The 14,349-nt window shown below is 32.1% G+C and overlaps 6 protein-coding genes across 6 annotated transcripts; all 6 read left to right on the forward strand.

Moving 5' to 3' along the window:
* Nucleotides 1-204: 204 nt before the first annotated feature.
* On the forward strand, nucleotides 205-1,947 carry N7469_003650 (uncharacterized protein; the record flags this gene model as incomplete). Its single annotated transcript, XM_056642570.1, has 3 exons — nucleotides 205-324; nucleotides 368-1,119; nucleotides 1,212-1,947. The coding sequence occupies 3 exons, from the start codon at nucleotides 205-207 to the stop codon at nucleotides 1,945-1,947; spliced, it is 1,608 nt and encodes a 535-aa protein (XP_056501982.1).
* A 302-nt stretch (nucleotides 1,948-2,249) lies between these two features.
* On the forward strand, nucleotides 2,250-2,639 carry N7469_003651 (uncharacterized protein; the record flags this gene model as incomplete). Its single annotated transcript, XM_056642571.1, has 1 exon — nucleotides 2,250-2,639. The coding sequence occupies one exon, from the start codon at nucleotides 2,250-2,252 to the stop codon at nucleotides 2,637-2,639; it is 390 nt and encodes a 129-aa protein (XP_056501983.1).
* An 813-nt stretch (nucleotides 2,640-3,452) lies between these two features.
* N7469_003652 (uncharacterized protein) lies at nucleotides 3,453-3,803 on the forward strand (the record flags this gene model as incomplete). Its single annotated transcript, XM_056642572.1, has 1 exon — nucleotides 3,453-3,803. The coding sequence occupies one exon, from the start codon at nucleotides 3,453-3,455 to the stop codon at nucleotides 3,801-3,803; it is 351 nt and encodes a 116-aa protein (XP_056501984.1).
* Nucleotides 3,804-3,902: 99 nt separating this feature from the next.
* Nucleotides 3,903-4,622, forward strand: N7469_003653 (uncharacterized protein; the record flags this gene model as incomplete). Its single annotated transcript, XM_056642573.1, has 1 exon — nucleotides 3,903-4,622. The coding sequence occupies one exon, from the start codon at nucleotides 3,903-3,905 to the stop codon at nucleotides 4,620-4,622; it is 720 nt and encodes a 239-aa protein (XP_056501985.1).
* A 231-nt stretch (nucleotides 4,623-4,853) lies between these two features.
* On the forward strand, nucleotides 4,854-5,234 carry N7469_003654 (uncharacterized protein; the record flags this gene model as incomplete). The annotated part of the gene is made up of 2 exons (XM_056642574.1): nucleotides 4,854-5,084; nucleotides 5,142-5,234. The coding sequence occupies 2 exons, from the start codon at nucleotides 4,854-4,856 to the stop codon at nucleotides 5,232-5,234; spliced, it is 324 nt and encodes a 107-aa protein (XP_056501986.1).
* A 489-nt stretch (nucleotides 5,235-5,723) lies between these two features.
* Nucleotides 5,724-5,942, forward strand: N7469_003655 (uncharacterized protein; the record flags this gene model as incomplete). Its single annotated transcript, XM_056642575.1, has 1 exon — nucleotides 5,724-5,942. One exon carries the CDS (start codon nucleotides 5,724-5,726, stop codon nucleotides 5,940-5,942), a length of 219 nt encoding a protein of 72 aa, XP_056501987.1.
* Between the last annotated feature and the right edge of the window lie 8,407 nt (nucleotides 5,943-14,349).

The following is a 14,349-nucleotide window of genomic DNA, read 5'->3' on the forward strand; positions in this document are numbered from 1 at the left end:
GAAGGAAACTGGATAGTATACTGAGATGAAAGCAAAAGGGATTTCGAGCGCTGGTGGTTGCAAACTGTGTATGCCAAGAAGCCAGAAAGTCAAAAAATCAGATGGAATGACAAAAAGGGAAGATCAGATATGTGGAATATATTCAGCCAAGTGGCTCATTTCCAGACTGGCGAATCTAAAATCAAATGCCATAAATATAGTAGCATGTTAGCATATCCGTCCTATCGGTCGCAGGGATCAAATACGCAACAGAAGCACTACACATATTGTCTGTCCAAAAAAGCACTACCGTCATTTTTTGTTAAAAAGCAAACTAATAATCAGGTAAGATCAAACACAAAATCCCTTATTATATTACTAATAATAGTCACTATCAGCATACTGCATACCGACAACTCGATCTCTACTCCGAGAGCCAATAGACAAAGCAATTAGTGACTACCATCTCGAATTTGACTCTTCGTTCACCATTGTTGAGCAACCAGTGTGGAGAGATTTGATTGATCTAGCACAAAGCATCCCCTACCCTATCAATCATATTTCAGGGAAAACAGTTTGCAGCCATCTCGAAAAATTGGCAAAAAATCAGCAAGAGCAGATTTTAAATGAGCTGCCGCCAAATACCAAACTCTCGCTCAGTTTTGATTGCTGGACATCGCCATTCAATCAGGCTTTTTTGGCTGTTGTTGCTTATTTTATCAATGCTGACTGGGAGTATCGAGAGATTCTTCTGGGATTTGAATTTTTGCAGAAGCAGTATACCGGTGCCTATCTTGCAGAAATCTTGATGGACAAAGTGCTAAGAAAATACAATATACAAGATCGGGTTGTGGCGGTGATATCTGATAATGCCAGTAACAACAATGCCTTGATCAAAGCTATGAAAGAGAACTATGGCATCGATCTTATACAGTTATCTTGTCTAGCTCATGTAATTCAGCTCAGTTTGAATGCTATGCTTGCTCAAATGAAAGCCGAGCCAAAGAACAGCCAAATGGAAGATCCTATCTCATCAACCGATGATCATGCTGGCTCGGAGATCAAAATCTCCACCACATTGAAAAAAGTGAGCAGCTGTTTTTCGGCCGAAAAACGTCTAGCTTTCAATGGTCTTGCTCCGTTGGTGGTTATTTGCCAGGTATTTTTCAGCCGAAAAACCCCTTCCAATAATATTTGTATTGCTAATATTTTCTTTTCTATTAGATATGCAGTCTTGCTGTCTTTGTCAACAGTAGCAGCTTATGCAAAGAGTCTTTTCTAAAGTTGCAGCGCACAAACAGCAGTCTCTCAGATCCTCGCCCGCGATCGCTTATGCCTGTCCGAGATATATACACCCGGTGGAATTCAATCTACTTGATACTGCGTCGCGCCAAACAATTGCAGAAATATTTTGACAAATATTGTGATCAGGAAAATCTGAATATAATGAAACTGAGCTCCGATGAATGGCGTCAGATAGACTATTTGCTTACTATACTTCAGCTGTTCTATAGATATACCAAAGCCATTTCAATATTGAAAGATATCACTATCTACTATGTTTTCTGTCTTTACAACGAATTGTTTGAGCATATTGAGACATCTATCAAGCGAATACGGCGCAAAAGGGTTCTATGGCATAATGAAATGCTGAATATATTAAATCATGCCAACGACAAACTTAGCCAGTATTATCAAATGACTGCTGAATCTGATTTGGAACATCTTTATATGCATGGCACAATTCTGGTGCCTCAGAACAAACTATACTATTTCAAAGAGCATCCAGACTGGCAAGATTATCTATATTATCTAGAATATGTATCTAGTTTGCGTCAGCGAATGCATACATACCAGGATCCGCAGTATGATCGAACTTTGGCTAAGATCCAACAGCCGCCGTCATCTAATCTGGTGATGTCATTAATATCCAGATCCAAGGATTATAATGCATTGTTGCCGGTATAGTTAGGGCAAGACAAATTAGATCTCTACTGCAGCATTGGTATATATTCTTATATATATTTTAATTTTTATTTTGATCGGGCTGGTATTGATTCTGCGACTACTCAGCGGCGTTGGGGATGCATACTTGCCTGCGGCAATTCTGGAAAGATTATCAAATGCAATATCCAATTTTGTCAGCTGTTGCACGAGATATACTGTCCATTCCTGTAAGCGGGGCGGGAGTGGAACGATTGTTCAATTCTTGTTGCGATATCTGCTATTATTGCCGGGGATCGCTGAATCCCTCTACTATTCGTGAACAGATGCTTTATCTTTGTGCTACTAGATTGGACATTGACAGACAAAAGCTCATATTCACTAAAGATTTTGATGATGCAGATGGTATTACCGATTTGGTTGATGAGGCAAATATTCTTGAGCTGAATGGAGAAGATATCAACTATATTAGCGATGATGAACAGAGTAACGACGATCAGCTGGTAGATATTTCGGATCCATATTTACGGAGTTTGGATACCGATTACCATAATGTTCAACCGCCGTCTCAGTCATCTGGTTGTGCATCAAAAAGACCATATCAGGACAACAACACTGATGAAGATCGAGCAGCAAACAATGGAATTGATAATGCTGATAGTGACACCAGCAGCGATGATATACTGCCGCAATCATTCCCCAAGCGGTCAAAATGATGTACCAAGCCGCCGATTTAGCCAGCTGGCTTTGAGCCGCTACAATAAGAGCCCTGCAAAGACAGGGCTGGTTTTTCGGCCGAAAAACGTCTACAGCTGGATGCCTTGCTGTTGAATTAAGATTGGCATACTGCTACAGCCGCATCAGCCGTATATTTCAGGCGCAATAATGGCTGCTCCCTCTTGTATCTTCCCTGCTCGGTTGCTTCTCGGTTGTTTTTCGGTTGTTTGCTGTCTGGGGTGTCTTCCTGTCTGGGGTGCCTTCCTGTCTGGGGTGCCTTCCTGAACAGGCTGTATTGTGAATATATATACAAATCTTTCGCTCTTTCAATTTCTTCTTCTTCAAACATCTCTCTTTCTTTCTGTCAATTCAATTGTCGATCCAGCCAGTTTGTCTGATTCCCTATTCCCCGTCTTGTTCCTGTCTTGCCTGGCAGTGCATAGCTTGCGGTGTGCAGTGTGTGACTCGCCGCCGCGTGTGGCTCGCGGTATGATCCATATAGCAAATCTGTATCCGATCTCTTCTCCTGCTTTAAATTTGAATTTTATACTAATATTGGATACAGCTGCTTGATTCTGTTTTGCTTGGCCGTTCTTCGACTGCATCAGCAGGGCTGTTCTTTGACTGTTTTTTTGTCCTATCTTTGTAAGTTTCTTTGTGAGTTTTTTTGTATTTGGATTCGATTCCGGGCCTCAGGCCCTCAATAGCAAAATCTGATTGCTTTGTCTGTGCTAATTTATATTTGCAGATCAGCGCTCACCATAGCTGAATTAATGGATATTCAGCTGTACCAGCATCCATCGCTTTCCACTATGGAGCACTCCGCTATACCAGAATTCTCTGCCAGTCTTGTAATCGAAAATCAGTATATCACGAATGCAGATCAGATGATCGATATCTTGAGCTCTGTCAGTATTCAAAACAAAGCCAAAGCTTACAGTTTGGCTATTGATTGCCATGAACAATTGATCAATCACCACCAGCATGTTGAATCTATTATCTGTCGACTTTACAAATTTGCTTGCACCAATCAGCTGTGGCAGAGCAGTAAATCATCTGAGGATTTCCGAGAGCAGTTCTCTCGCGCTATTGAAATCCAAGATCGCAAAGCGCAGGATCTCGCTGCTATCAACAAATATCAGAAGAAAGCAGCTTCTGTATAGGGCCAAGAAAATGCCCAACGTTTCTTCTACGGCCGTATTACAACCAAAACTTTGGCCCAGAAAGCGCAGAAACTGGTGGCAACCAAACTGTCTTACAATATGGCTATGCTAGCAGTCAACAATGAAACTGTACAGCGTCTTCTTCGTACAGGTCGAGGTCATCGACGTGACAAAAAAATGACCCAGATTGATCTGTCATATGCATCTGTTCGGCAAAATCTTAATCCTCTGCAGTATGATGATCTGATTGCAGCTAAATTGCAGATTGACGATGATGGTTTTTGTTGTGCGCAGGGTCTGGGTCATGATCTTGATCTACCTGCTTTGACTGCAGCATTTGCGATTACATCCGCCAGGCCTTACGCTGTTGAAAGTACTACCAGTGAAACAACTGATGCAGAAATGGAGAATGTCGATCAAGCAGATGCTGAGATGGAGGATGCCGAGACCAGCAGCCACAATTCTTCACGGATCTCAGATCCCATATCCGACGCCTTCCCTCATTCAGCATCTGATGCCTCAGCTAGCGTCTGCGGGTGCTATCTTCCTGCGTCGAAAATGAATAAGCTTGCAATGTCCACCAGTCATCCCACCCATCAAGATCAGCAGATTGCTTTGCGTCAACTAGGCCGGGAGCTCTTTCACCTGCCTGATGGCATTTTACCAACCACCATTTGTTTCAATCACGCGCAGAGACTGTTCGCAATGCTGGACATGCATGCAACCAAAAAATCATATCAGCAATTGACTGATCGTCTGGTCAATATCTATCAGCATCTGGATAACTGGGATACATATCACAAAGAACATACCAGATAGTTTTCGGCCGAAAAACCTCTACATCCAGACAATGCATCTACCGTCTTATCCTCTGTCGGTACAGCCCACCTTGACCAATCGATCTTTACTCATCAGGCAAAGCAAGTGCTATCTTTGATTGCCAATTTCGAGGAATATAGCCAGTGGCTTTCTGTGGAGTCATTGTTCAGATATATTTACCACAGAGAGTATATACAGTCTTATATGCCAACTACCAATTTGTATGCCGAGATGCAGCAGAATGGTAGTATTGTTGTCCCTGGTTTGTTTGCCTGGTTGGCTGAGAATTGGGATGGTCAACATCCAAATAGTCTGGTTGATAAGATTGAACAAGAGTTTGCTCTCTACAAATATCACTATCGCGAGATCGACAATCATCCCCGTATCGGTTGGCAGAGGAATATGTGGCACTCTTTAGTGCAGCAGCTGATTCGGCAAGACCTAGGCTATTATATGCTCTATGTTTTTTTTTGACCTGATCATGTATGGCGTCTAATCTTATATCCCTACTATACCAAGAACATCAAGACCGGCGAGCAAACCTTTTTTCGTCATATTGATATTAATGTGGCTGACTATATGGATACCGGCCGAGGTGGCAATTTGCTATAAGGATCAGTTGCACTAAAGGATGAGGATACTGACAATTGTACTGAACTTCTTTTGGGAATGCATGATCCAAACAAATTGCGAGAGTGGTGGGACAGTATCCCAAATCGCAGCTCAGGCTTTATTCATGCTATTCAATCAGAGTGGTGGAATAATAGCCATATCTACAAGTTCAATATAGATTGGACTAAACAGATTTATACTGCATTCGATATATGTTTATCTTCACCGCTACTGCTACATAGATCGACTGGCCCTGCAACCAAACAAAGAATCAATGTTTTACCTTGGTTTGCTGCTTTGCAGAATAATGGAAATACACTCGATATTCCTGAAGGAGATATATTTGAGGATTTAAGCAAAGCCCATCGAGATTTGTTCCCTGTACCAAAAACACTCTCTGATTTAATCTCTGCAAAACACAATAAAGGTCCATCGGCATTCTCTGCAGCCTCAAAACTCCATTTGGACAACTATATTTCGGCTTGTCTTATGGATACAGAGCAGTGGCATGCTCACCGTGTGGCAAAGGAGCTTGATATCTTATTCGGCCGAGATAGGCAAGCTGCAGGTGATTTTATTACTGTATGGCGGAACAAAGTGCATGCTCAGTATATGCAAAAATTTGAGGAGCAGGAGGAGATGGAGCGAAAGCTCTATGGTCCTCAATCATTCTTTTATCGAGTTGAGCATGAACTTTACAGTCCTTAGATAATATTGCTTTTTGAGATTGAAATAGAGATGATAAAAGATAGAAGATAAGGATGGATAGTTGTTTTCGCTACGGGATATTTGATATGTGATTTTGTTGACTCTGGATGATTATTAAAATTGCAGCTGAGAAGGAATGAAATTGTTGATAATCAAATTAGCTATCCATATTATGCTATTTATGCCAGACCATCTGATATATCGATTATTTGTTTATTTATGTAAACTCTATTGACATTGAATACTGTTTGTTCTTTTCTAGTTATATTCTGCTCGGAGCACTTTGTTTTGCAATTACCAATAAAATACCCAAAAATACCGTGAAATTAATGAATTTTATGAAATTTCCATTTTCAGGCATTCTCAGGCACCACTGGGGCATTCGTGCCCGAATCTATTCGGGCAAAAAAGGGTAAGGGTATAGATTTGTGCCCATGCCCTAGGGCACGGCTTGCCGTACCCTGCCCATGCCCTTGCCCTAGGGCTCGGGCAGCGGGTTCGGGCATGCCCTTGGGTTTTGGCGAGGTCTAATTCAGATACTGATAGATATCGATCAGATAATCAGTCAATTGCTGATATAATTTTTTGATTGTATATATATCCAGTATTGCAAACAGTCTCTATATATAATTGAAACAAATAGTGATTGATAAAATACTATCAGACAGATAAAAAAGTTTCCAGTATAGCTAATACAAAGCAATCTACTGATCTTGATAAATAGAATAACTAATAGATATTGCAAATTTATTTATTTTTGATATAGAAAAATAGTATCCACAGATATTAGCTAAGATATCAGATACTGAATAAAAGAAGATATCAAATATAGAATCAGAGATCTATAAAGAATTATGGCTGCTGATCTCGGTATTCTCTATCTCAATATCTATTTGATTGATATTCTCTATTTCTGTATTAATTGTTTCATTGGTAATACTTTCAACAGCATAAAATCTGGCAGATATAATTGCAAATACTGCAGTCAAAACAGATAGATCAAAATTATAATCCAGATTCTATATACAATAAAAACTATTATTATTAATCTGCAATTTAGCTGCAATTAGATTATTATATTGCAGAGAATTAAGATTTTGCTGAATAGATATATATAATAGATCAATCTGGATCATTTTTTTGTCATATCAATAACCTCAATCTGTATAAAGAAAATACTATACAGTTTTATTATTGATTACTAATATAGCTATATTATAAAACAGTTTGATTGCTATCAGTTTCTGTATTTTCTGGGCCAAAATTTTGATTGTAATATAGCTGTAGAAGAAATATTGAATATTTTTTTGATTCTATATAGAAGCTGCTTTCTTCTAATATTTATTGATAGCAGTAAGATTCTGTGCTTTGCGATCTTGGATTTCAATAATATAAGAGAACCGCTCTCAGAAATTCTTAAATAATTTATTATTTTACTATAGCTAATTGATACAAACAAAGTTATAAAATTGATAGATAATAGATTCAATATACTAATAATAATTGATCAATTGATTATAGCAATCAATAATCAAACTATAAACTTTGGTTTTGTTTTGAATACTAACAAAATTCAAAATATCAATTATCTAATCTATATTTATAATATATTGATTTTCGATTATAAAATTGACAGAGAATTCTGATATAGCAGAATACTCTATAATAAAAAGCAATAAATATTGATATAGCTGAATATTTATTAATTCAGCTATAATAAATACTAATCTATAAATATAAATTAGCACAGACAAAGTAATCAGATTTTGCTATTGAGAGTTCAAGATCTGGAATCGAATCCAAATATAAAGAAACTCACAAAGAAACTTACAAAAATAGAACAAAAAAACAATTGAAAAACAATTCTACTAATACAATCAAAGAATAATCAAGTAAAACAGAATCAAACAGCTATATTCAATATTAGTATAAAATTCAAATTTAAAATAGAAAAAGAGATCAAATACAGATTTACTATATAGATTATACCGCAAACCATATACAGCAGCAAGTTATATACTATATACCGCAAACTATATACTGCCAGACAAAACAGAAACAAAATAGAGAATAGAGAATCAGACAAATTGACTGAATCGATAATTGAATTAACAGAAAGAAAAAAAGATATTTGAAAAAGAAGAAATTGAAAGAGCGAAAGATTTGTATATATACTCATAATATAATCTGTTCAGGAAGACACCCCAGACAGAAAGATATCCCAGACAGAAAGATATCCCAGACAGAAAGACATCTCAGACAGAAAGATACCCCAGACAGAAAGGTATCCCAGACAGAAAGATATCCCAGACAGCAAATAACCAAGAAACAACTGAGAAGCAACTGAGCAGAGAAAATATAAGAGAGAGTAGTTATTATTGTATCTGAAATATATAGCTGATATAGCTATAGCAGTATACCAATCTTAATTCAACAGCAAGATATTCAGCTATAGGTATTTTTCAGCCGAAAAATCAGCTCTGTCTTTGTAGAGCTTTTATTGTAATAGCTCAAAACCAGCTGGCTAAATCAGCAGCTTGGTATATTGTTTTGACCGCTTGGAAAATAATTGCAGCAGTATATTATTACTACTGATATTACTATCAGTATTATCAATTCTGTTGTTTGCTATTCAATCTTTATCAGTATTGTTGTTCTAATATAGTCTTTTTGATATACAATCAGATAACTGAGACAGCAGTTGAATATTATAGTAATCGGTATTCAAACTCTGTAAATATAGATCTGAAATATCTATCAGCTGATTGTTGTTATTTTGTTTATCATTGCTAATATAGTTAATATCTTCTCTATCCAGTTTAAAAATATTTGTTTTATCAATCAAATCAGTAATATTATCTGCATTGTCAAAATCTTTAGTGAATACAAGTTTTTATCTATCAATATCCAATCTAGTAGCACAAAGATAAAGTATCTATTCATAAATAGTAGAGAAATTCAGCAATCTCTGATAATGATAGCAGATATTGCAACAAGAATTGAACAATTGTTCTATTTCTGTTCTGTTTGCAGAAATAGACAATTATCTTATACAACAGCTGACAAAATTGGATATTGTATTTGATAATCTTTCCAGAATTACTGCAGGCAAATATATATTTCCAATACCGCTGAATAATCACAGAATCAATATCAATCTGATTAAAATAAAAATAAAAATATATATAAAAATATATATTAATACTATAGTAGAGATCTAATTTGTTTTGCTTTAACTATATCAGCAATAATATATTATAATTTTTGGATCTGGATATTAATAATATTACCAGATTAAATAATAGCGGCTATTGAATTTTAGCCAAAATTCAATTATATTATAGATTCTGATATATATATATTTATTGATATAAACTAAATATATATTCTAGATAATATAAATAATCTTGCCAGTCTGGATATTCTTTGAAATAATATAGTTTGTTCTGAGATATCAGAATTGTACTATATATATAAAGATATTCCAAATTAGATTTAGCAGTTATTTGATAATATTGATTAAGTTTGTTATTGATATAATTTAATATATTCAGTATTTTATTATACTATAGAATTCTTTTGCACTATATTTATTTGATAGATATCTCAATATATTCAAACAATTTATTATAAAAACAGAAAATATAATAGATAGTAATATTTTTCAATATTGAAATAGCTTTAATATATCTATAGAATAACTGAAATATAATAAACAAATAATCTATCTGATATTATTTATCAGAGCTCAATTTTATTGTATTTAGATTTTTCTGATTATAATATTTGTCAAAATATTTCTGCAATTATTTGATATAATACAGTATCAAATAGATTGAATTCTATCAGATATATATATCTCAGATAGATATAAACAATCACAGACAAGAATCTGAGAGACTGCTATTTATATATTGCAATTTTAGAAAAGATTTTTTATATAAATTACTACTATTGACAAAGACAATAAGACTATATATTTAATAAAAAAAAAAATATTAGCAATACAAATATTATTGGAAGAGATTTTTTGGCTAAAAAATATCTGACAAATAACTGTCAATAGAACAAGATTATTGAAAACTAGATATTTTTCGGCCAAAAAATAGCTATTTATTTTTTTCAATATAATAGAGATTTTGATCTTTAAACTAGTATAATTATCAATTAATAAAATAGAATCTTTTATTTGACTATTCTTTAGCTCAGCTTTTATTTGAGCAAATATAGTATTCAAATTGAGTTAAATTATATAAACTAGATAAAGTGATTGTATAAAATCAATATTATAGTTTTTTTTTATAACTTTGATCAAAATATTGTTGTTGCTGATATTATTAGATATTACTGTTATAATCTGATCTTGTATATTATATTTTCTTAATACTTTGTTTATCAAGATTTCTGCAAAATAGACACCGATATATCACTTCTACAAAAATTCAAATTCCAGAAGAATTTCTTGATATTCTCAATCAGCATTAATAAAATAAATAACAACAGCTAAAAAAATCTGATTGAATAGCAATATCCAGCAATCAAAACTAAATAAGAATTTGATATTTGACAGCAGTTTGTTTAAAATCTATTTTTGCTGATTTTTTGCCAATTTTTTGAGATAGCTGCAAACTATTTTCTCTGAAATATAATTGATAGAATAGAAAATACTTTGTACTAGATCAATCAAATCTCTCTATACTGATTATTCAACAATGATAAATAGAAAAATCAAATTCAAGATAATAGTCACTAATTACTTTGTTTATTAGCTCTTGAAATAGAGATTGAATTGTCAGTATATAGTATACTGATAGTAATTATTATTAATAATATAATAAAAGATTTTGTGTTTGATCTTATCTGATTATTAGTTTGTTTTTTAACAAAAAATAATAGTAGTATTTTTTTGGATAGACAATATATATAGTGCTTCTGTTGTATATTTGATCTCTGTAACTGATAGAATAGATATACTAATATATTACTATATTTATAATATTTGATTTTAGATTCGCCAGTCTGAAAATAAATTATTTGGCTAAATATATTCTATATATCTGATTTTCTTTTTTTGCTATTCTATCTGATTTTTTGACTTTCTGGCTTCTTGATATATACAATTTGCAACTATCAATATTCGAAATTTCTTTTGCTTTTATCTTGATATACTATTCAATTTTCTTCTTAATTGTTCTCTAGCAATTTCGGTATCACTGAATATCTAGATATAGATAGATTGGCCGATAATATTGACAGTATTGATATTCTAGATATAGTTATAGATATAGAAATAGATATAGAGATTACTGCTGCTATTGCTATTGTTAATAATTTATTATAATTATTATAGTCAGTTTGTGAGAAGAGCAAAGTATCCGAAAAAAAAGATATAACAAAATAAAGAATTTCAGAATAGAGAATCGACAATTGTTGGATATTCTAAATTTGAGAATCTGAGAAAAATAAGAATTCCAGATATTATATATTGATTGAATATACAACAATTAACAAATAAAAAAGATAGATATTATATAGTAATATCTATTTTCGCTTAAAATTTTGTATAAAAATAGAGATTGAATATAGCTATTGTATATATATATTTTGTATTATAAATTATATAAATATAATATATTTATACAAATTTGTGATAATACAATTGCTATTATTTATTTAATTTGTATTTTTAAAAATTTGTTCAGGATTTAGATAATTTGGAAATTGATTGACTATAAAAATAATAATAATATTCTATATATACAATATATAGTTTCTATTTTGCTACCAGTACTATTAAATAAAATTCAATTTACAATAGAACAATATCCAAATTATCAAAAGTGATAATACTATTCAGCTATCTAAATACAAGAGATTTAATTATAATTTTGAAATTATAATTAAATTATTATTGATAGATCAAATTGCCAATCAATCAATAATTATATTGTTGATACAGAAAAAAATTACATCCTAAAATTTGCATTAAATTATACTAAACCGGGCATTTTGCAGATATAGCGCTAGGGCATAGGCAGGGCACGGCATGCTGTACCCAAGAATAAGGGCATAGAGCTTATGCCCATGTCCTAGTGGGTCTCGGGCATGGGCAGGGCACGGCATGCCGTGCCCAAGGGCAAGGGCATAGAAATTTGCCCTAGGGTTGGGCATCGGCGAGGTCTAGTATAGATAGACTCTTCAGAAATCAGTCCAGCCATAGACCGCCCAGATATCCAGTATCGGCCCAATTGTAGAGCAAATTTAGAATCTTGGCTAAAATATATAATTCTATAAAAACTTGATAGTAATATAGTTGTATTGATACTAATATAGTTTAATCTATATTTGAATAGAATATAGTAAATAGTTTTTTTAATAATTTATTATAATTTGCTATAGTTAAATATATATTTTGAAACAGAAAAATTACCACATATAATAATACAAAAATTGGACCCATCCCTGGATCTGCTGGATATACCTATAGATATCTCTGTCTATTGATAGATTATCTATAATGGATAGGTCTTTCAAAAATCTGTCTATAGACTGTCCAATGCACAGATCTAGATTTTACAGAATTAAAGAATTGTAGTAGTAGTATTTTTGTCTTTTTTTATTTAATTGTATAGATTCTGATTTTTTTCTATTTTTTTTTTTCAAAAATTCAATAAGAAATAAAATAATAAATAAATAATCTTAAATAAATTACTGATAAAAATTATAGAAATCCAGAAATATCTATATATTGTAATAGATTCAAAATAATTTCTATTTTGAACTAATTTTGATTTATTATTAATTTATAACTATTTTTTATTAATCTATAATAAATTCAAGAAATTCAATCTCAGATTGATAAAAATATATATTTAGCAGATTTTGCAAAAAATTGGATTTCTTATAATTTTTTGAATATTTTTCAAAGATAAATTTTATATTCTTTACAGATTCTTGAAAAATTAATATATTATTTAGATATATAATACAAATAGTATTTAGTAATTCTGCAAATATTATATAAATATAATTCTAAAATATTGCTAAAATATTAATAAAATTAAATAATATAATTATATATTTATAATATTTATAATAGATATAAAATATAGTTTTCTATTCTTTATTTTTATTGATTCTAATATAATAATATATATTCTATATATCTATTTTATTAAAGAATTTAGTATCTAATAGATAGTTAACAGTTTCCGAGATAAAAAATAAAGAATATCTATTTTTAATAGAAATTTTGTTCAATTCTCAATAATTAATATATAATTGAAAATCTCTGTCTTTCTTGAAAATAAACAAAATAGAAATTTTAGCAGAATTTATAAAAAATCTGATTTGATTATTCTTTAGTTTCTTATTGAAATATTTTTGTAGAATTTTCAATTCTATCTGTAAAAAAAATAATATTCTCTTGAAATTTCAATTTTGTGATCTATTTTTTTTTTTAGAAAATATAATTTGTAAATTCTATATTTGAAATATATTTTTGAATTCTACAAATTCTAGAGAAATTCTATTTTGATTTATTATTAAATTATATTTATTTTTGTCAGAAAATACTAGATTATTTTTTAGAAAACTAAAGAATTGTATATATATATATATTTTTTTTCTATAGATTTTACTAAATTGATATACTATTCTGAATATTATATTATATATATTATATAATACTATACTATAATATATCGGCTATAGTATTCACTACAACTACCGATAGTGATATTATTATTTGCTACTATGTGACAATTCAGATCAAATAACTATTCTAATCACTATTATCAAATTAACATAAATAGGGTTATCATCCTCCGGACTAGATAATCAGAATAGACCTGGCAACGGGCATGCCCGCGGATACAAAAGGGTGCACCCGCACCGCAGTACGGGTGCAGGGGGGATACCTGTGCCCGTTGGATCATGGGCACGAATCTCAACGGGTATACCGCGGATTTATCTGCGGTATACCCATAAGTGGATCTTTGCCCGAAAATAGTAAAATTCTTTATAAAAAAACTATATATTTTTTATAAAAAGACTTCACTCCTTCCTAATTAGATTAGCACAGGCTTTTCGCGGGTTTTTAACAGGTTTTCGGGGCGGACACGGATTTGGATTTCGTACCTGTGCCCGCGACCCAACGGGTATAGACCCCAACAGGTATGCCCGCGGGCAGTACCACATCTAAATCAGAACCATTTTCTCTATTTTATTTCAATCTCAACAATTTGAAAATTTCCTATTTGGAACTATTCCTCTCTGCTACTAAGACTATTAGTTATCCCTACTACTAATCTTCACAACTATAAATATCTCTATTTTAGATAATTTGTTTTTGAATTATCAATAATTCTACTACAGAACTAATACAATATAAAAGTTTATTAAAATT

The sequence above is a fragment of the Penicillium citrinum genome (assembly GCF_028827155.1).
Source record: "Penicillium citrinum strain IBT 23319 chromosome Unknown utg000003l:1.0-4596430.0:1.0-4598250.0, whole genome shotgun sequence".
Lineage (NCBI taxonomy): Eukaryota > Fungi > Ascomycota > Eurotiomycetes > Eurotiales > Aspergillaceae > Penicillium > Penicillium citrinum.